The sequence below is a fragment of the Mus pahari genome, chromosome 10 (assembly GCF_900095145.1).
Source record: "Mus pahari chromosome 10, PAHARI_EIJ_v1.1, whole genome shotgun sequence".
In the NCBI taxonomy this organism is placed as follows: Eukaryota; Metazoa; Chordata; class Mammalia; order Rodentia; family Muridae; genus Mus; species Mus pahari.
The window spans coordinates 102,023,213-102,045,497 of record NC_034599.1 but is presented as its reverse complement, the minus strand read 5'-3'; the positions used below and the strand labels follow the sequence as shown (position 1 = coordinate 102,045,497).

Sequence of the window (22,285 nt, the reverse complement as noted above, 5' to 3'; positions counted from 1 at the left end):
AAAAAAAAAAAAAAAAAAAAAAAAAAAAAAAGACCACCTGGATCAGATCACACACACGGACCGGAACCACCCCTCCTGAGAGGCAGGCAGTCAGTCAGTAGTTGCTATGGAGAACAGCAGAGCGAGCAGCCTCTCTAGAGAGGGACCACACAAGAGCATGGGGAAGAAAAGGAAGCACAGACCTTAGCAGACATTTAGACACCAGAGTCACAGCAAGAAGAAGGGATGCGGGAATTGCATGAAGTAGTAAGAAACATAGCTGGGCATTTTTCTTGGACAGGAAATGAGAGCATCAGCAGTGTCATATAGGTAAAAGGAAACGGCATGCTTCCTCCAGTCTGCGCTCTTAGACCTCAGATTCTCCTCAGCCAGGGGCACCCACCTCTTCCAAGTACCGGTCATGCTCTTCCTCCTTGAGGAAATCAATGTCCCTTGAGGAGATGATGCCCACCAATCGACTCCCCATCCGGCCTGTATCTGTGATGGGGATACCACAGAAGCCATGCCTGGCTTTGGCCTCAAAAACATCACGTACACGATCCTTGGGGCTAAGGACCACGGGGTCAGTGATGAATCCCTGTTCGTATTTCTGGAAGGTATGGTGAGAAGGTCACTGCATCTTTGAAATCACGGTCATCAGGCCCCCTGGTCTAAAGGGTAAGGTCCATGTCTAACTGTCCTTGTATAGCAGAGCCACAGAAGCAAATCAAACCCTCAAACAAGGACACAGGGGGTCCGGAAGCACTGTGCGTGCTCTAGCTTAAGAAATGGGGTCTTAGGTCTTCCTCCTCAGTAGCTGAAGCTCACAGCAGGAAGAAAGGATGCTTAGCAAAACAAATCCTCCACTTCCACCCCATGCCTGTAATTCCCAGCAACTCTTGGCCACGATGCTTGCCCTTCTAACCTTCACTTTCCGAACTTCATTGGCCTGGAATTCAGGTGTGCAGTTGTGGTGGATGAAACCAATACCACCTGTAAGCTACAAGATAAACACACAAGTAAGTGATAAAAACAGAAGCACAATCTTTAGCTATAAGATGGCACCCATGGCCCTCAAACCTCACCGCCATCGCGATGGCCATTCCAGCCTCTGTGACAGTGTCCATGGGTGAGGAAACCAACGGGGTCTTCAGTGTAATCTTTTTAGTTAGAGCAGAGGTCAAGTCCTGAGGAGATAAAGGACCAGCAAAGGGAAATACAGCTTATTCTTCAGGGTCCATCACAGGAATCCCGGGTGATCTGCCATATTCACCACAATGCCTAGTCTTGTGCAGTAAGCTCACATTAACGAACAGCAGCACCTTACCACTCCTAGATAGTTACCAATCCAGTTGCTAGAGTGGGTACAGGGACGCATGCCTACTGTAATACCAGTACTAACTCAGAAACAAGACTGAGCGTTGACACTAATAATTATGGGTCAGCTGGGTCAACATAACCACTTCTGGAGCAGCCAAGGTAATGTAGGTAGGCTGTCTCAAAAACAAAATAGAGCCAGGCAGTGGTGGCGCACGCCTTTAATCCCAGCACTTGGGAGGCAGAAGCAGGCGGATTTCTGAGTTCAAGGCCAGCCTGGTCTACANAGTGAGTTCCAGGACAGCCAGGGCTACACAGAGAAACCCTGTCTCAAAAAAAAAAACAAAAACAAGACCCCCCCCCCAAAAAAAAACAAAACAAAATAGAAAAACCCAATGCCTTAGTATACTCACCACCTGATCTGCAGTGAAGTCGATATACCCCGGAAGAATGAGAAAATCACTGTAGGAAGGAAATAGGCAGGACTCTCAGACTTGTAACACCAAGAAACTTCAACTCCATATATCATCCCATAAAACTTGAGCAGGGAATTGTACCGAGCACGTGTGACACAGGCAAAATGTCACTGGGTGGATGCCACCGAGGTGTCACTAGTGCTACTGCACACTAACATACTCCACATACTCAGAGAACGCAGTCTCACGACTCTAGTCTTAAATACTACTGAAAGCACCCTCTAAAGCCCTGGCCTGCTTCCCATTTGTCGAAGTTACTCTTCGGTGATAGGGGATTCCTGTTCCCCATCCGCTCCCACGAGAGTGTCAGTGAAGCCCTCCCTCCTCCGGCCCTCAGGCCAGCGTGCGGCCCCCTCGCCTCGCCCAGATGGGTGCCCTAGACTCGCACTTGTAGGTGAGGCCGTCCCCGCAGTTGAAGAGCTGCTGTGCAGTGAGCCCGTCGTCCGGCACATAAGAAGTGCCTCCGCTAATCAGATAGTCCGCCATGACCAAGGAGGAACACGGACGCGGCTCCGAGGACCGCGCCGCAGAGGCCTCTGCCGTCCGGACCGCGCCAATATAAACTAGACTTTTCGTCATACGTCGCGTGCGTGGTGACGCCAGGGCGTAGGGCGTGCGTAGGGCCACGCCCCGTATTGAGGTGGAGCTGGCAGAGCTGGGGGACCGCGTGCTTATCACTCACAGGCCCAAGGCCAGAGCTGTTTCCTGTCCCACCCCTCTCCGCGTCCCTCCCCGCAGGATGCAGGCCTGTTCAATTAAGTTTTGTTTCCACTCCCCCGCCCCCGCAGAGCCCCTCCCCCAAATAAAGACACGTTCTCCAGTAGCTTGTTGAAAAGACGTGCTTGTCATTCTTAATAAACAACTAGAATAAGAATACATAAGAGAAAGAGTGGTATCTTTATATGATACACAAGTGTATGTTACAAGAATTCCATCAGGCACAGGAGCCTCAGTTTTAAGGCCTCAATGTTAGGCCAAAAAAAAAAAAAGCGCATGGTAAAGTTTTTACTTTAACATCTATGTCACTTGTCATAAAGAATGGTGTAATAGAAATAGTCTTTAATAAAAATCATAATTGAAGTTCCCCTCATTTTTCTTCCATCAAGATGCTAATTATGTCTGAGCATTACAAAAAACAATAATAATTGTAGCTCTGAGTGGTCAGTAAAGTTTGCCGATCCAGAGTGAAAGGCTGGGTTGATGCATCAGCAGCTCATCTTCCTTGAGGAAGGGAAGGGCCTGTATTTCTCCATATAGTCCAAGTCACTTTCCCCACCCCCCAGACAAAAGAAAAAGAGAAAGGAAAAGCCAACCACTTTCCAGGACACCAGGTTCTCAGGAAACCCAGATCCCTATGAACCAGGGGTCTGCCCATTTTATGAAGATGCAAAGAGGGCAACATCGGCTTTTACATTTTGAACAGAAGTAGCCTGAAAAGCATAACTACAAATTTAGAAAAAAAAAAAAAAAAAAAAAAAAAAAAATGGAGGCCTCTCCTTTAGTGTGAAAGTCCGTCTGTTTTTTTCTGGTTTTTCCTGGTTCATTTTTCTCCTGTAGCTGAGGCACCTCAGTGCATGGTGGTTGTATTGGCCACGGCAATGGCTTCTTGGATTTCTCGTATAACCAGGATCCGGGTCAGCATCTGTCCCATCTGTTCTCTGCTGATAGGTTGGACTGAGTACCAGATTGGGCTGTTGGGAGCTACAACTGGTTCCGGTGTCAGGTAAAAGGTGTCATTTCGGCCTTTCACACTCTGAGGGCTGAAGAAGAATTTCAGTAAGTAATAGCATAATTTTAACCCTTCCTGTTTAAGCCTCCCAAACAATTTCAGGGTGAACTACTTAAATTTATCTATATCCCATTTGCAGCAGACTTCAGCATCTAGAAGACCTAGCTCTAGCTGTTTAACCACATGGTTTTTTTTTTTTTTCTTCCTCCGAGACAGGGTTTCTCTGTGTAGCCTTGGCTGTCCTGGAACTCCCTCTGTAGACCGGGCTGGCCTTGAACTCAGAAATCCGCCTCCCTCTGCCTCCCAAGTCACAATGTTTTTAACTCAGCAGCAAAGGCCAATAGCCACCTTCTCTGGGCTCAGTACCTCCTCAGTACTCAGCGTGCTCCAGCACCGTTTTACAACCATTCACTCATCCACTCAAAATTTAAGGAACATGTGTCAGCTCTATATTAAGTACAGATGTTAAATAAGTGGGCAGGGTTCCTGTCATGATATAAAAATATGTAAGAACTGATACTAGGTAAGAGCTACAGAGGAAATAGCTGAGGACAAAGGTAGGCAATCTAAATATGCTTTATTGGAGCTGCTAATAATGTCCAGAAAAGAGAAAACTTAACGCTCTTGAATGCAAAGTATGATTATGGGCTTTTCAAGTAGCAGACATGAACTAGCAACACAGGTGCACTAGAAGATTGCTCGTCGTTTATAGAATTGTGAGGAATCACCGAAGGTTTTAAGCTAATGAAAGTACAAAGACCCAGAACCACAAAAGCTGTTCTGACACTGATAGGAAGAGGATGTACCAACCTGCTGTGACAAGAAAACAGTCACAAACTTAAAGGAATACCAACACCCCTATGCTGATGCTACCAGTAATAAAGTTTGAGCCAGTGACCATGTCTACCATGTGATTTTAAAACAAAAAAGCCTTTGTACCTTTACACATCTTCTATGAAAAGTCATGTCAGAGCCTGTTGTGGTGATGCACACTTTTTTTTTTTTTTTTTTTCCCGGTTTTTCAAGACAGGGTTTCTCTGTGTAGCCCTGGCTGTCCTGGAACTCACTCTGTAGATCAGACTGGCCTCAAACTCAGAAATCCACCTGCCTCTGCCTCCCGAGGTGATGCACACTTTTAATCTCAGTACTGTCAAAGGCAGACAGATCTCTTGTGTGAGGCCAGTATGGTTTACAGAATGATTTATAGGCCACCCAAAGCTACATAAAAGAAACAATGTCTCAAAAGAAGTGGCTAGTGGTCATGGTCCCTTTTATATTATAGTGTTGTGTATATTACACATTTTGGCAAATCAAACAATAACTATTTCTTTGGCTAGGTGTGGTGGGACAGACCATTACACCGAGCACTCAAGAGGCAGAAGGAGGTAGAGTGTGTGAATTCAAGTCTGAGGCCAACCTGATCTAAGTGAATCTCAGGGTAACCTAGGCTATACAGAGAGTTTGTTTTGTGACTCCAAACAAAAGTGATTTTTTTGGCAGTACTGGGGACTTAATTCAGGGCACACAGACATTATCACTCTAATCCCTCACTTCTCCTTTGGTACCTGTGCACATCTTTAGTATTTTTCTTGTTTTCAAGACAGGGTTTCTCTGTCTTGGCCATTCTTGAACTCAGAGATCTGTTGGCCTCTGAAAGTACTAAGATCAAAGGAGTGGCCAACCACCACCCAGAGCCATCTTTATTTTCTAAGTTTATTTTATCACGAGGAGGCAGTTTGTAGTTCTATTCTGGAATCAGGAGTTCAAGGTCATACTCCCATAAACACACAGACACACACACACACACACACGTTAGTGCACAAAGCCCGCTCACCATTTAAAGAGGTAGAAGTCGTAGAGCTTGATGGGACACCTTAGTGGATTCTCTGGATTCTCTGTTTGCTCTGCATACATGTCATCTGTAACTATTTGAAAAACAAACAAACAAAAAGGAAGTTCAATTTCCAGACCCAACAGAAAGAGAAAACTGATTCAAGTTATGCTCTGACCACTTGTATGGTGGAACCTGTGCTAGGACAAGCATGCATGTGGGCTTCACCAGGACAGACTTGGCACAGTAACACAAACCTACATATTGACTTTAGGTATTCAGCCATCCAACAGAGAAATCCTGGGTTAAAGAAGAAAGGAGTGAAGAGTGGACAGTGCTGGAGGGAAAAGCTATGTTCTCCAGGACACTGACTACTACTTGATTCTATGAGAACAGTTTAGAGCTTTTGGCCAAGAAAAAGGAAGCAGCTGGGCATGGTGGCGCACGCCTTTAATCCCAGCTCTTAGGAGGTAGAGGCAGGCAGATTTCTGAGTTCAAGACCAGCCTGGTGTACAGAGTGAGTTCAAGGACAGCCAGGGCTAAACAGAGAAACCTTGTCTCGAAACAAACAAACAAACAAGCAAACAAACCAAAAACAAAGAAACAAACAAAAAAAGGAAGCAGGTAATTTCTGCCTAGACAACCCCAACTTGCACACACATTCCCATAGGACAAAGTCAGTGCACTTCTGGCTATTATTCCTATTTCCAGTCCCTACTACCTTTCTGGCCAGTTTGATGTATTCCAAGGGCCTTCAGGTAGCGGATGCTTGTGCTTTTATCCTTAGGATTCGAGGGGCTCTTCTTTGTCTGTCGGAGGACCTTGGAGAAAGCCAGCTTCATGTGCTGATCTACTGTCTTCAACAGGAAGTACCTGGACCACAAGTACAAGCAAGGCAAAAAGAGGGATGCCCGGAGGATATGTTAATTTACTTTCTGCCCATCAGTGACTGAGAGGAACCATCCCTCACTCCCAAGATCTAGGTAGGGCCAGGACTGAGCATACTGTTCAGAGAAAGAACCGTATCAATATAGATTGAAGGGGGTATGGCAAGGCTGTCTGCCCCTTACCACTGACTACACACAAATGCAGCTAACTGGAACTCAAACTACCTCAAAAATTTCTCAAATGTATTAGCGGAATACAAAAGTCCTCTCGGTTTTCCCAGCCATCACTGGGTAGCTGCTAGTAGTAGCTCCTAGAGTACTTACTTGGTGTTAAAGAACATGAGGGTGGTCAGAAGTGTGGAAGGGGAATGCGCCCCAAGCTGCTTGCACTCCCACAGCATCTCTTCAGTCACGTGGCTGGGCAGAACATACCCTGGTGGAACAGAACACCACTGTAACAACTGGACGACAGAGATCCACACAAACTAGGACCAGAAGGGGCAAGAACTACACAGGGACAGTCTTTTTTTTTTTTTTTTTTTTGGTTTTTGGAGACAGGGTTTCTCTGTGTAGCCATGGCTGTCCTGGAACTCACTCTGTAGACCAAGCTGGCCTCCAACTCAGAAATCCGCCTGCCTCTGCCTCCCAAGTACTGGGATTAAAGGCATATGCCACCATGCCCAGCTCACAGGGACAGTCTTAATCTGGGCAAATATCACAGCGGTGTATTAAATAATCTAGAGCTAGTTAAAACACAGATCTGGGGCTAGAGACATGGTTCATAGGTTAAGAGTACTGACTGGCTCCTCTTCCAGAGTACCCTGGTTCAATTCCCAGCATTGAAATGGCAGCTCACACCTATCTGTACCTCCAGTTCCAGGAAATTAGACACCCTCAACAAAAACATACATGTAAGCAAAACATCAATGTCCATAAAAAATAAAAAGGAATTATTTAAATAAACAACAACAACAAAAACCGGTTTGTGTGTGTGTGTGTGTGTTTGGAGAGATGGATCAGTGGTTAGAGCAATCTGGAAATGGAGTGTGGATAGTGCAAGAGCACTGTACTGAGAGGTCCCTAGTTCAATTTCCAGCAACCACATGGTAGCTCACAATCATCAATTCTGGGATCCGATGCCCTCTTCTGACACGAAGTATACGTGCAGATGGAGCACTTTCATACATTAAATAAAACAACAAAACCACAGATCCCTGGCTTGCAATTAAATCTTTGTGGTGGGCCCTGATAATGACAACTTGTTTCTAGTTAAAAGTTTCAAGGTGATAGAAAACTGTTGCTACTTAAAATTTTTCTTCCTATTTGCCCCAGTCAAAGCTTAGGACTGTGCTTAAGGAAAAAAGCTACAACCCAAACTCTGCTTCTATGTTCTTTAAGATTTTATTTTGTTTAATCCCAGGGAGGCAGAGGCAGGNGGNTTTCTGAGTTCGAGGCCAGCCTGGTCTACAGAGTGAGTTCCAGGACAGCCAGGGCTACACAGAGAAACCCTGTCTCAAAAAACAAACAAACAAACAAATAAACAAAAAAACAACAATAAAAAAAGATCGTATTCTGTGCAGATCAGTGTCACCCCTGTGCTTGTGTGTGCATTAAGTGTGCCTTCGAAGGTCAGGAGATCATATCAGATCCCCTGAAGAGGAGTTACAGATGGTTGTCAACTACCTACCATGTGGTAGTGGCTGGGAGTTTATCTGAATTTTCTCCAAGAGCAACAAGTGCTTATACTAACCCTTGACTTCCCTTTTCAGCCCTCCTATTTTCAGGGTGCTACAGCACAAAGATCTGGAGCATATATACCTTATACATCTACTAACTCTGGCTAGCAAGGCAATTTTATGAACAGAAGACTGATACTTAAATTACTAGTTTCCTCAAAACAGCAATTATTACTAATACTCAAGTAAACTTATAGCTACAGGGTTCAAATGGGCAATAGTCGGAATCTGAAAAACTAGAAACACACCATTTGATTTGACCACTATGGCACCTTCGCGTGCTCACGTCCTTTAAAGATGTACAAGTATTTGTATACTATAGACATGTTTAGCAGATGAGCTGACACAGCCCATGTCTCAAAAGACTTAAAATTATAGTCAGGAAGTGAAGGTAACACTTCTAGAATGAAAAACAAAAACAAAAAACCCAAAAGAAAACAAAAATAAAAGCATCCTATTACTACTTTAAAGTACATTTGTTTCTCAAAGACATTTCTACATCATTTCTTGTTTCTTTGATTGATTGATCAATCAATCAAGGCAGGGTCTCTCCCTGATGCTTTTTTTTTTTGTTTTTGTGAAGACAGGGTTTCTCTGTGTAGCCCTGGGTGTCCTGGAACTCACTCTGTAGACCAGGCTGGCCTTGAACTCAGAAATCCGCATGCCTCTGCTTCCCAAGTGCTGGGATTAAAGGCATGCGCCACCTCGCCTGGCTCCCCCTGATGCTTAAGCTGGCCTTCAACTCAGTATGTACCCCAGGCCGGCCTGGAATTTACAATCTTATCTGATTCTGGAATGTTGAAATTATACTGCCCAATTATGCCTGTCTGTGGTCTCATGTTGGTCTGTTGTACAATGTATATATCCCAGCACAGAAACAATGGGAATTGCTTCCCACTTCACAGCCATATCTGAAGCCCTTTCAACATATGATGAGTAGCACAACACAGCCTTCTCAGGAAAAGCCATCTCTAAGCAATTTTATGTGAATGACTGCATATTCTATTCTTCTTGAATTACTGTGCCACTGACTCTCAGCTCCTTCTGCACCATGCCTGTCTGGACACTGCCATGCTCCTGCCTTGATAATGGACTGAACCTCTGAACCTGTAAGCCAGCCCCAATGAAATGTTGTCCTTGTAAGAGTTACCTTGTTCATGGTTGTCTGTTCACAGCACTAAAGCCCAAACTACGACAGAAGCTAGTACCAGGGGTATTGCTGTGATAGGCTTGACATGCTTTTGTTTGGAAGAATGTGGGTTTGGGGACTTTGAAAAGCAGTGGAATCCTTTAAGTGGGGCTTAATGACCATCTTAGTAGGAATATGGAAGACTGTTACTGAGTGACTTGAACTGTACAGAGTGGGCCCAAGAGGTTTCAGTGGAGAAAAATTTTAGTATGTCGCCTAGAGACTGTTTTTGCCATTGTCTGAGGAGTCTATTGAGACTTAAGTGAAGAGATTTAGATTAGCTGCTTTGAAAAAGGAAGTTTAAAAAAGTCTGGTATAAATTCTGTTGTGTGGTTACTAAAGTTCACTTTTATAAAGAAAGGAAAAAAACAAAATATATTGATCAAGTAATAAAGGGACATCAGGAAGTAAATCCTATGTTCTAGGAGATAATAGATTAAGGGAGTGGAACCCTGGGGCAAGATGCCACCCAGCTAACCTTAGGTTCAGGCATGGTGCTACTCACCTTTAATTCTAGGAGACAAAGCCAAGCAGATCTCTGAGTTCAAGGCCAGCCTGGGACAGAGCAAGTTCTAGGTGAAAAAAAAATAAAAGCTTAAGTCCAGGCATGATGGTACACGCCTTACTATCAGGAGACAGAGCCATGTAGATCTCTGATTTCAAGGTCAATCTACAGAGCAAGGACAGTCAAGCTTAGGCAGTCAGGGAGTTGGAAAACAGAAAGCTGGTAATAACGGGGATCATGTTCCAGCCACAGGAAGTAGAACTCGGCAGCTTTGGCCATGTAGCTCTCTCTGGCTTTAGAGTTAAGAACAGAAGGGAATACTGGGACAATTGATGCTGGTTAGCTTGAGCTAAGAAATTAGTGGTGACTGAGACCAGCATCACTGAGGTGAAATCTTCTGGGAAGTGTTTTGTGAGAGCACAAAGAAGTTATGTTCCAGACACAGCAAAAGCTGTACCTTGTGCTGCAGCTATACTTGGTAATGTGTAAGAGTCACCCAGGTGGTACTGGTTTTGAAGGCATGAAGGGGTCATGAAGAGCAGCTGTGAGAGGCCAGGGAAGGGTATCGGAGAAGGTTATAGACTCAGTTGCAGTTGATGGCCCAAGACTGAAGGGGTCTTGCAAAGGAGTTGAGGTTTGGCACCATGAAGAGAGCCCTAGGAGAGGCTGCTGGTGAAGCCTAGTTGTAGTGTAAGACCCCAGCATATTAGAGATGCCAGTATCATGGCAGGATCACCAAGAACAGCAGTGGCAGTGGAGTGGATCAACCTGAGCATAGAGTGCTACAGAGGGCAGAGCTGGAGAAGTGATGCCAGCCCTTTGGAGGAGGCCAGATCACATATGGATCCCAGACATTGAAACAAGAAGCTGTAAACATTGAAGTTGCCTTGGAAACCCCTAGATTTTTTGAGATGCCAGAGCTGTGAGCTATCTGTTAAGGAAAGCTGCTAACAGAGAGTGGAATCAGCCCAGGAGAAAGAAGTTTGCTACAATGAAAAAAGATGAAAAAGAGGGACTGGTGAGATAGCTCAGCAGGTAAGAGCACCCGACTGTTCTTCCAAAGGTGCTGAGTTCAAATCCCAGCAATCACATGGTGGCTCACAACCATCCTTAACAAGATCTGACTCCCTCTTCTGGAGTGTCTGAAGACAGCTACAGTGTACTTACATATAATAAAAAAGATGAAAAAGGAATTTGAGATCTTTGGACCCCTCTGACATCAGATATGGAAATGCCGAGTTTGGAGTTTGCCCAGCTGGTTTTCTGTTTTGATTTGAAGATTACAGCTAAGTGATCTGATGAATCTCAGAAGAGACTTTGAACACTGTGAGACTGCTATAGACTATGGGGCTTTGGAAGATGAACTAAACATATTTCTATGCTATGGGTTGATATGGTCCCCATAGATGCATGTGTTCGAACAAGCCTATGGGGGCCAGGGAGTGGAATGTAGTGGTCTGAATATACTTGGCCCGGGGAGTGGCACTATTTGGATGTGTAGCCTTGGAGTAGGTGTCACTGTGGGCATGGGCTTTAAGACCCTCTTCCTAGCTGCCTGGAAGCTAGTATTCCTGTTTGCCTTCGGATGAAGATGTAAAACTCTCAGCTCCTACTGCACCATACATGCCTGCCTGAATGCTGCCATGCTTCTGCCTTGATGATAACAGATTGAACCTCTGAACCTGTAAGCCAGACCCAATTCAATGTTGTTACCTTGGTCATGGTGTCTGTTCACAGTAGTGAAACCCAAATTAAGACAGCTGGAGATATGGCTTAGTGGTTAAGAGCATTGACTGTTTTTCCAGAGGTCCCCAGTTCAATTCCCAGCAACTACATATTAGCTCATAACCATATATAAGATCTGATGCCCTTTTCTGGTGTGTCTGAACTACAGTATACTTGTATATAAAATAAATAAATTTCAAAAGCAAACAAAAAAAGTTGACATCAGATACATTTGTCTCCTTCCATCACGAGGGACCCAGAAATCAAATTCCGGTCCTCAGGCTTGGAGTCAAGTGCCTTTACCCATTGAGCCAGGTTCCAAATAATAAGTTTTTTAAAAAAGTAGGACCAAAAAACCAAAAAGACTCAGTAGATAAAGCACTTGAGTCACCGGCCTGATACATTGCATCTGTAAGATGCACAGTGGAGGCACAATTCCTGTAGCGCCCTGACTCTACTCTCACCCTAGGCCTTGTGTGTATGTATACAAACAAAACACAGTAGAAATAAAAATAAGTAAACTCAAAGAAATCTTAACAAATGTTTCAGGATTCAAATTCAGGTAATCCACATGGACTCAAACTTCCAAGTTGTTTCAGTAAATAAAAGTTGCATAAAAAATTCAAGAATATAGCCAGGTAGTGGTGGCACATGCCTTCGTGAGCCAGAGGCCAGGAGTTTAAGGCCAACCTCCTCTATAGAGTGAATTCCAGGAGAGCCAAATCTACACAGAAACTGTCTCAAACTCCCACAGCAACCCAAAAAAATCAAACAACAAAAGCTTGCAGGGACTGGGGTAACTTCACAGTAGATCATTTATACTCAGTATGCAAGCAAATCCTCAGCACTCGATTCACAATGAAAAGCAATCAACTAACAGCTTTTACAAATACATGTTTACAAAGATTTCCCCCCTGAGACAGGGTCTCACTTTATAGTAATGGCTGTCCTGGAACTGCTAATGCCTACAGAGTCCAGATTGGCTTCAAACTTGAGAGATTCACTTGCCTCTTGAGCTGTGCTACCATGCCAATATACAAAATTTTTAAAACGCATGCATACATGTATGTGTTCTTGTTCATGTATGTATGGATACAAGTTTATATGTGTTTGTGAGATGAAGAAGACAATCTCTGGTGTCATCCTTGGGAAAGAATGTTATCTCCTTTGTAACAGGATCTTCCATTGGTCTAGAAATCACCAACTAGGCTGGAAAGATTAGGTGGAATGTCTTTCTAGCAAAGGATTACTAGCACACATTACCATGCCCTGGCTCTTAAGTGCCAGGGCTACACAGAGAAACCCTGTCTCGAAAATCAAAATTAAGTTAAATTCTTTTTGAGTTACAAGTATTATTCATCACCATGGTGGTTGCAAGGTCATGGGTTCAACTGATTTTCCTGTCTTAAGTCTCCAAAGTAGTACAGACAGATATACACAGATTATAGTCTTTTTTCCCTTAAACTTTTTCATTTTCTATGTATGGGTATTTTGCCTGCATGGATGTCTGTTTACCACATACATGCTTGATACCTAACAGAACCCAGAAGAGGGCAGTGAATCTCCTAGAACTAAAGTTGCAGACAGTTATGAGCCACTATGTGGGTGGTGGGAACTGAACCCAGGTCGATTGTAAAAACAGCAAGTACTTTCAACAACTGAGCTACTTCTCAAGCCCCAATGTGTAAATATTAAGTTCAAGTTACTAACTTTTCTCCCAGATTGTGCTTCTGGTATTATCTTAAAAAGTCATCACCAGGGGCTGGAGGGATGGCTCAGCAGTTAAGAGCACCAACAATTCTTCAAGAGAGCCTGAGTTCAATTCCCAGCAACCAAATGGTGGCTCAGAGCCATCTGTAATGGGGTCTGGTGCCCTCTTCTGATGTGTCTGAAGAGAGTAATGATGGTATACTCATATCTTAAAAAAAAAAAGTTATCACCAAGTCAAAGGTTAGCATGATTTTTTTTTTCCCCTTGTTAATTTGTATGCTTGCCAGGATGTGCATGTATAGAGGCTGCAAGTTAAAAATGAAGTATATTCTTAATTGTTCTCTACATTATATTTTGAAACTATCTCTTTCTAAACCCTGAACCCACCAATTCAGCTACACTTGATAGGCATGTTTTCCAGTGGTGGGATTACAGGTCACCTCCCTCCTTTCACATAGGTGCTAGAGATACGAACTCAGGCCTACATGCTTGTACACCCAAGCAGTTTAGTTTGTCACTGAGCCATCTTCGCAGCTTATTTTATTTTTTTTAAGATTTTATTACTTAACATGAATGGGTGTTTTGTCTGCATTTATGTCTGTGTACTACATAAGTATCTTGTGATTAAGAAGTCCAGTAGATGGTATCATATCCTCCCCACTTAAAAATATAAAGGAGTCTGCCGGGTGTGGTGGGAGGCAGAGGCAGGCGGATTTCTGAGTTTGAGGCCAGCCTGGTCTACAAAGTGAGTTCCAGGTCTGTGATTAAACCTCAGTTAATGTTGTAAAAGTTTTAAGCCTGACTTTTAACTTTTCTGAACATGAATGTCTAGTTCTAGCCTCACTTATTGAAATTGCTATCTTTTCTGTGTTAAATTGAGTTTCTCCTCGGTCAAAGTTAAATTTATCATAGTTGGATAGCTCTATTTCTAGAACTTCTTGTCTGATCCACTGGAGTTATTTGCTCACAAAAAAACCCTGATATGAGCAAGCAGTGGCAATGCATTCCTTTAAATCCCAGCACTCAGGAGGAAGACAACGGCCAGTCTGGTCTACAGAAGGAGTTTCAGGACAGCCAGGAATGTACAAAGTATAACCTGTCTCAAAAGAAAACAAAAAGAACAACGACGAAACCAAACAAAATAAAAAACGGAACAACAAGCTGGAAAGGTGTCTTCAGGGATTAAGAGTACTCACTAGTAAGTACTAGTTACTAGTTACTAGTACACTTACTAGTAAGTGTCTTTTAAAACCTGAATGGATAAAAAAATGTGATCTATCCACAGATGGAAGTGTGTTCAGTACTAAAATGAAATGAAAAGAGGCTGGAGGGCTGGAGAGATGGCTCAGAGGTTAAGAGCACTGACTCTTCTTTTGGAGGTCCTGAGTTCAAATCCCAGCAACCACATGGTGGCTTCACAACTACCTGTAATGAGATCCGATACCCTCCTCTGGTGTGTCTGAAGACAGTTACAGTGTACTTACATATAATAAATAAATAAATCAAAGAGGCTGGAGAGATAGCCTCAATAGTTAAAAAGCACATACTGCTCCTCCAGAGGACCTGAGTTCAATTCCAAGTACTCACATCGGGCAGTTCACAACTGAGTGTGACTTCAGTTCCTGCATGACTTCATGCATTGGTGGTCACCTGCACTCAGATGTATATACCCATCACATAATTTAAAATAAACAAACCTTGAAAAACAAAATTGAGGAGTCTGGTATGGAGCTAATTACTTAAAATCTATAGCCAGAGGTGGTACATGTCTCTAATTCCAGGACTCTGGAGGCAGAGGCAGGCAACTCCGGTGAGTTGCTGAGTAGTCTGGTCTACACAGTAAGCTCCAGAACAGTCAAGGCTACATAGTGAGACCCTATCGAAAAACAAAACCACAGGTCAAAGGGACAAAAAAGTTAAAAGAGTTAGATGATAAATGTGAGACCAGCACGGGCCTTGTCTTAAAGAGGCTACAACGATGGCTCAGCAGTTAAGAACTGGCTGTTTTTCCAGAGGACTCAGGTTCTATTTCCAGAAACAACTTGGTGGCTCAGAACCAGCTGTAACTCCAGTCCTGGGGGGGATGGTGTGCTCTTCTGGACTCCGTGGTTACCACGCATATACACAGTACATAAGACATACATGCAGACCAAACACCTACAGGCATTAGAAGAGATGCCATTAAAAAAAAAAGAAAGAAAGAAAAAGAAAAAGCAACAACAAAAGAAACACTGGAATAGGATGGTGGCTATAGTTGGTAAAGTGTTGTCTGGCATGCACAAAGGGTTCAATTCTCAGCAGTACCCTAGAGATGGCAACAGACCCCTGCAACCCCAGAACGTACAAGACAAAGACAGGAAGATCAGAAACTTGGTCACCCTGAGCAACATAGTTTGAGGTCAATCTGAGATGTGTAAGATTCTGCCTCAAACAAATAAGGTTTGAATGTGCATTGCTAATCGAAAAACCAATCACAAAAGAATAAATAGTAAGGTCATTTCAATTGGGGCATGATAACACACTTTGGAGGAAAAAACAGGTGACTGTATGTTCCATGGGGACATATGCCCTTAATCCTAGCACTCTGGAGACAAAGGTGGACAGATCTCTGTAAGTTCCACGCTAGCCAGAACTCACTACATAGTGATACACTGAAAATCAATCAATCAAAGCAGCAGCAACAATTCCAAATCTATGGCATCGTAGAAAAGGCAACATTCTGGAGATTAGAAAACTATCAATGGCTGCCAAAGGCTTTAGGTTAAAGAGGGATGAATAAATGAGAAATTCTTAGAACAAACATTTTTGAAGGATGGAGAGATAGCTTAGAGGTTAGAATACACTGAACTTTAAGAACACTTAAGTTTGGTTCCTAGGGGCTGAAGAGATGACTCGATGGTTTAGAGCAGTAGACCTGGACTCAATCACTAGCAGCTACATGGTTGACAGCCATGTAATTTCAGTTTCAAGGCCAGAAGGTGTTGGATCCAACGGAACCCGAGTTACAGATGGTTCTGAGTTACTATGTGGGTGCCAGGAATAGAAAGCTGGATCCTCTGTAACAACAAGTACTCTAACCACTGAGCATCTCTCCAGCCACTGAGCAACATGTTGTGATAGCAGGTAATGATGGTCTAAGCTTCACTGCATGTTGTGATAGCAGGTAATGATGGTCTAAGCTTCACTGCTTCCTTCACTTAATTTTACTCAGATAATGGTGTCACAATTTTGCTCATTCTGGTCTTAAACCTTTTGATTCAAGCAATCTTCCTGTTTTAGGCTCCCAAACACAGGTGTATTCTATTATTCCTGGCATCTTCTCTTATTTTAATTAATAAATTTGGACAAGTAGAAAAGTTGGTATTAATTACAATGACAATCAGTACTGCAAGCCCCAAGTGTCACAGCCACACAGGGATCAGCAAGGGTCTCTGGTGAACAACATTCCTTTCCCAACAGAGAAAGCACCAAAGACTCATGCTACTGCCTGTGAATCACAGTCCCTTTCCTCTCCCTGTAACTGCAACCAGTCAAAGATGCCATCCATATTTTTGCTCTTTTTTTTTTTTTTTTTTTTAATAGTTTTTATTTTTGAGACAAGATCTTTCTATGAAATGAAGCCTTGCTTGGCCTGGAACTCCTAGAGATCCACCTGACTCTGCTTCCTTGATGGTGTGTGCTACCATACCCAACTTAGCTAGCAATCCTCTTAAAGCCCAAATGGAGGGCTGGAGAGACAGCTTGATGGTTAAAAGCTCGGGCTCTTCTTGCAGAGGACCCAGATCAATTCCCAGAAGTGACACGGCAACTCACAGCTCTCTAACTCCAATTTCAGGAGATCAGACCCCCTCCAACAGACAGATATACATGCAGGCAAAACACCAATTCACATTATTAAAAAGAAAAGAAAAGGAAAAAAAAAAGGCCCAAGTAGAATAGAAAAAAATTTTCAAAGACTAGGGAAACTCTTACCAAGTGGAGTGACCCGAGGCTGCACATCCTTCAGAACTTCATGTAACCATTCGGTGAAACGAACATAGTAAAGATCAGAAAATATGTCATCTACTCTTCCATTTTCAAAAAGATACTAAAAGGAAAGTAATTAAGAAATGTTACAGGTAGCCTCCAGTAAAACCTTTGGGAAAACAAAACATTTTTTTTTCACCACTACCAGTGCCTTATGCTACCCATTCTCTCCAAAAAAAAAGTAGTAAATCAGAATCGTCCACTTTGTGTCATTTCCACAGCACACCTTAAATGACACAAGCAGATTCTTATGTTCCTGACAGTGAGTCAACGCTGGACCTTTTGTAAATACTATTGCACATAAGCAAGTCATTGTAGCAAACACCATGAGGGAGAGGGGGCTAGAGACATGAGTCAGCAGTTAAGAGCATTTATGGCTCGTAGAGAAGACCGAGGCTCAGTTCCCAACATCCACATTGCCACTACTGTATGTAGTTGTTCATGCCTATTCATACACACACGTGAAATAAAATGACTCGGACATTATTAATAGGCAAGGGCATGTTCTTGTTAAGAGTACTACGGTAATACATGTAATTTTTGAACTTTTTGTTTAATTTTTTGAGACAGGATATCACTATACCACCTTGGCTGGCCTGAAACTCACAAAGTAGAAAAAGCAGGAATTGAGAGATCTATCAGCCTTCGCACACCCCCTACCCACACCCCTCATTCTGGGATTAAAGGCAGAGACTATCATGTCCAGCGTTAATTTTGTTTAGATTTATGTATGTGAATGTTTCTGTATGTATGCCGGGCACCCTTGGATGTTAGAAGAAAGCACTGGATCTCCTAGAACAGAAGTTAGGAATGTGTGTGAACTACCGTGTAGATGCTGGAAATTGAAAACAGGTTCTCTGTAAGAACAGTAAGTATTCTTAGCTGCTGAACCATCTCTCCAGCCCCAGCACATGCAAGTCTTTAATTTCCTTTTTGGTAAAGGGAGATTACAATACTACAGAAGCCTTCTATGAACAGAGACAGTACATAAAATAACTCTGAATTAGGATCAGAAGGAAAAAGGAATGAAAAGAGGCTGACTTCTCTGAGAAGCAGGCCATGTGAGTTCTAACAAACTAGCCTTCAACCATCACGCTGGGAAGTTTTACTCTAGAGCCCTCTTTTTTGGTTTTTTGAGACAGGGTTTCTCTGTGTAGCCCCGGCTGTCCTGGAACTCACTCTGTAGACCAGTCTGGTCTCGAACTCAGAAATCCAACTGCCTCTGCCTCTCAAGTGCTGGGATTAACATTTTTTTTTTTTTTTTAAGATTTATTTATTATTACATATAAGTATACTGAAGCCGTCTTCAGATGCACAGAAGAGGGCGTCAGATCCCATTATGGGAGGTTGTGAGCTACCATGTGGTTGCTGGGATTTGAACTCAGGACCTTCAGAAGAGCAGTCAGTGTTCTTACCCGCTAAGCCACCTCACCAGCCCTACTCTAGAGCCTTAATGTTTGAAGAAATCCACTTCTCCCCCAAACTCTTGGTCTGCATTTCCCTCTGCTGTTATTCCTCCATCTCATGGCTCCCGAAAAACCAAGGGGATTTGTATACAACTTTAGTCATATTCCTTCAAACAACTATTTGGTATTAATGTAATGTATAGCAAAACCTAAAAACCTATACTTGAGCACTACATTTTCAATAATAAAAACTACATACATTAGCAAAATGTATTAAATAAATGCTTTGTAATTTAAGAAAAAAAAGTTACTTTACATAATCAGCTCTGGGAATCAAATTCAGGTCACCGGGCATGGAGAGCAAGCATTTTCATGGGCTGAGCCACTTCACTGGCCCTCATTAAGTAAGTATATTTTAGCTCCTGGTTTTCTAGGTGGAAGTATACATACTTATTTGTATGTATTCTTTTCTAAAGTAAACATCTAAGCCTTGTTTAAAAAAAAAAATTCCTGTCTCAAAAAACCAAAACAAAAACCAACCAACAAACAGCAGGATCTATGTAGCCTTGGCCAGCAGGAAGTCAGAGATCTGCCTGCCCGCCCCACGTGCTAGGAGGAAAGCCGTGCCATAAATTCTTGTCATTTAAGTAAATTAGGCTAAAGTGAAAACATTCAATAGGAACCCAGTTCAAACATGTTCATGTGAAGATCTGTTTCCTACCTTCTGTATACACAGGAAAATGTAGTAGAGTACATCTGGGTCGTAGGGTTCACCTTCTCCATTCCGAGCTTCTCTTGTCATTAAACAAAGGCCATAATTCAATTCAGCCACAGCGGAGGAGATCAGATCTTCTTGAAATCGTAGCAACTGTCGCCCTGCCACACAAGTCCTAAGGGTGAGTGGGAGTTTTGGCAACAGTGATGTCCTAACTTGTTAGTCACATTGTTAAAAGGAGGGTTCAGAGAGGATGTTGCCTACCAGGGTTCAGGCTAGGAATGTCCATTTACATCTGTGACCAGAACTTCCCTATTAATGCACTAACATATGCTATTACATCAATAGGTGTCTTTTCAGTAAGTAGAAATAAGTAAAAAACCCCAGCAACCACACTGTACTATGCAAGTAAATGAACCCAAACCAAGACTGGTTTAAATACAACTCATTGGCACCTCCCAGGTCTTCCCAGAAGCCATTTTCTTTGGTGCCTTTTGTTGAAGCTAAAAACACAAGGATCTAAAAATCTGGTCTTGGGCGATCCCATAAATCTTGCTCACTCATGATGTGAAGACTACATACTGTTCATCATGACACAAAGTATACTTTGAAGTATATTCTCCAGTCCTTAAGGCCAGGGGTGCTACCTGCCTGCATTGTTTTTCTTGTACTTACATTTTTGACACACCCCATCATCCTCTCCCTCCCAAACACTCACTCCCAATAGGGGCCAATCTGTTTTGAGCATCCTTTTCTAGTTCAGCATTCTTGGTCTGAGCCCAGTTTTTCCATACTTCAAGCCCTTCTTCTGGCTTCAAAGAATTTGGAAGCAAAAGCTCTGGTGAAGGCTGTGGTTGTGACTGTGGCTCAACTTCAGCAACCTGAACAGTTTGTGCCTATGAGAGGGAAACCATGAGAACTGTCAATATTTTTCATTAGGACTTTTAGTAAAAATACCAGAAAATGAAACTTAACTGCTTATTCAAATTGGGAAAAACAAAAACAATAACAATCAAAACCAATTCTTGCTGTCCTGTTTTCATGCTTTGGAGAGTTTATCTGGCTACGGGGATAACAAAGGCAGAATGTAGCCAATGCAGCTTTCCTCAGCTCAGACTGTACCAGCTCTCACTGAACATGTTTATTACATTATAAACTGTTATGAGTGTGCATATGAATGTATGTGGGTGCGTGCCATTGGTGTGCCTGTGGAGGTCAGAAAACAACTTGGAGAAGCCAGTTCTCTTTCCACTATATGGTTCTGAGGGACTGAATGGACTGAATTCAGGATTTCAGGCTTGGAACAAGTGCTGTTACCCCCTAAGCCATCTTGTTAGCCCTTGATTCTCATTTCAAAACATCCATATAAACCAAGGGTGTACTACCAGTACTTTAGAGGCTGAGGCAGGGCACAGGGTCACCTCAAGTTTGAGACTAGTCTGAGATTTATGGCAAATCCAAGGCCAGCCAGCGCTTTAAGTAGGACTTGATCTCAAAAAAAAAGAAAAGAAAAGAAAAGAAGAGCTGGGCAGTGGCGATGCCCATCTTTAGTCCCAGCACTCAGAAGGCAGAGGCAAGCAGATTTCTGTGAGTTCGAGTTTAAATTGAGTTCCAGGAGCTACAAAGAGAAACCCTATCTGGAAGTGTCTCCACACCACATCCTTCCCCCAAAAAAAGATAAGAAAAAGAAACACACATAAAAGAAAACAAAAAAACCTACAACACCAATACTGCAAACTGCCCTAGAACCTCTCCAAAGTGCAGAGGCCAAGTCTCAAATCTTTTAAAACCTACTAAAGTAAGCCAGGCAGTGGGGCACAAGCCTTTAACTCTAGCACTTGAGAGGCAGTGGCAGTTGGATCTTTATGAATTCCAGGACTGTCAGGGATACGCAGTAAAACTGTCTAGAACAACAACAAACAAAAAAAAACAAAAACACCCTAAGTAAATAGAGGTTTACTTTCAATCACTGCTTCATTACGCAAATAAAACACTTAGCCGGGAGGTGGTGGCGCACACCTTTAATCACAGCACTTGGGAGGCAGAGGCAGGAGGATTTCTGAGTTCGAGGCTAGCCTGGTCTATAGAGTGAGTTCCAGGACAGCCAGGACTATACAGAGAAACCCTGTCTCGAAAACAAACAAACAAATGAATGAAATAAAAATAAAAAATAAATAAAACATGTAGGCGTTTTATAAAAATGTTTATAAAGTGACTGAACACATCTGGGTTGGAACCTGAGAAAGCTCTATGATTCCAGACTATGATCTGAGTGATCATCTATGAGGAGGGACTGGAATCCACACCAGCAAGGCCCAATCTGGGCACGGTTCCCACCGATGCTGCAGGATTGTCAACTCCCAGTGTTTACTTTTGGCTCTTTTCCCGTTGCTCACCTAACAGTTTATCAGCCAGACATCTGGCTTTTTAAATTTAGCCTGGTCCATGATTCCGGCGACAGAGGGGAGGCCAGTATCTGTGTTGACACAGAGGTGCCGCCTGTGTCTCTTTGATGACAGTGTTGAAGCAGGTGAGTACTTGGCTTGCAACTTATGCAATACCCTAGAGGCAGTGTCCAGCACCTTAGGAGACTAGCTATGACAGCTCCTCCCATCTGCAACCCAAGAAGAGCTGTAGAAGTAGATGCAAAGGGTCACCCTGAACTAACAGCAAGTTTCAGGACAACCTCACCCAAAACAAGTTTTCCTGTTGAGGTGGGAATAATACATGCCTATAATTCCAGCATGGGGGATCTAGGGAGAGAGGAGGAGCCTATGTTCCCAAGATTATCTTAGCCTAGAACAATCATTTACAAAGACAAGACAAATAGTGAAGACACTGTTGCCATCGTAAAATCAAAGGAAAAACTTCAGAATCTTCATGGATGATAAGATTATAAGATCCTTGTATTGGGCTGGAGAGATGGCTCAGCAGTTAACAGCACTGACTGCTCTTCCAGAGGTCCTAGGTTCAATTCTCAGCAACCACATGGTGGCTCACAACCATCTGTAATGGGGTCTGGGCCCTCTTCTGGTGTGTCTAAAAGAGCAATGG

The 22,285-nt window shown here is 43.0% G+C and overlaps 2 protein-coding genes across 12 annotated transcripts in view; both read right to left on the bottom strand.

Annotated features, from left to right (window-relative positions):
- The window catches only part of Impdh2 (inosine monophosphate dehydrogenase 2), a 5,221-nt gene extending 2,890 nt beyond the window's left edge, over positions 1-2,331 (bottom strand). The window contains exons 1-5 of one of the 2 annotated variants that reach the window (XM_021205938.2): positions 2,161-2,331; positions 1,710-1,758; positions 1,065-1,166; positions 905-979; positions 383-589 (exon numbers count right to left, since the gene is read on the bottom strand). In XM_021205938.2, the coding sequence (XP_021061597.1) occupies positions 383-589; positions 905-979; positions 1,065-1,166; positions 1,710-1,758; positions 2,161-2,258 (531 nt within the window). In that variant the 5' untranslated portion in view covers positions 2,259-2,331. The remainder of the gene's footprint in view (positions 1-382; positions 590-904; positions 980-1,064; positions 1,167-1,709; positions 1,759-2,160) is intronic. The other variant, XM_029543349.1, reaches the window with a different exon arrangement.
- A 266-nt stretch (positions 2,332-2,597) lies between these two features.
- Positions 2,598-22,285, bottom strand: part of Qrich1 (glutamine rich 1) — a 42,205-nt gene continuing 22,517 nt past the window's right edge. For all 10 annotated transcript variants that reach the window (XM_021206369.2, XM_021206367.2, XM_021206368.2 and 7 more), the window contains 7 exons: positions 19,950-20,127; positions 19,238-19,392; positions 17,057-17,171; positions 6,544-6,652; positions 6,054-6,205; positions 5,336-5,426; positions 2,598-3,532 (listed from right to left, as the gene is read on the bottom strand). In XM_021206369.2, the coding sequence (XP_021062028.1) occupies positions 3,340-3,532; positions 5,336-5,426; positions 6,054-6,205; positions 6,544-6,652; positions 17,057-17,171; positions 19,238-19,392; positions 19,950-20,127 (993 nt within the window). In that variant the 3' untranslated portion in view covers positions 2,598-3,339. The remainder of the gene's footprint in view (positions 3,533-5,335; positions 5,427-6,053; positions 6,206-6,543; positions 6,653-17,056; positions 17,172-19,237; positions 19,393-19,949; positions 20,128-22,285) is intronic.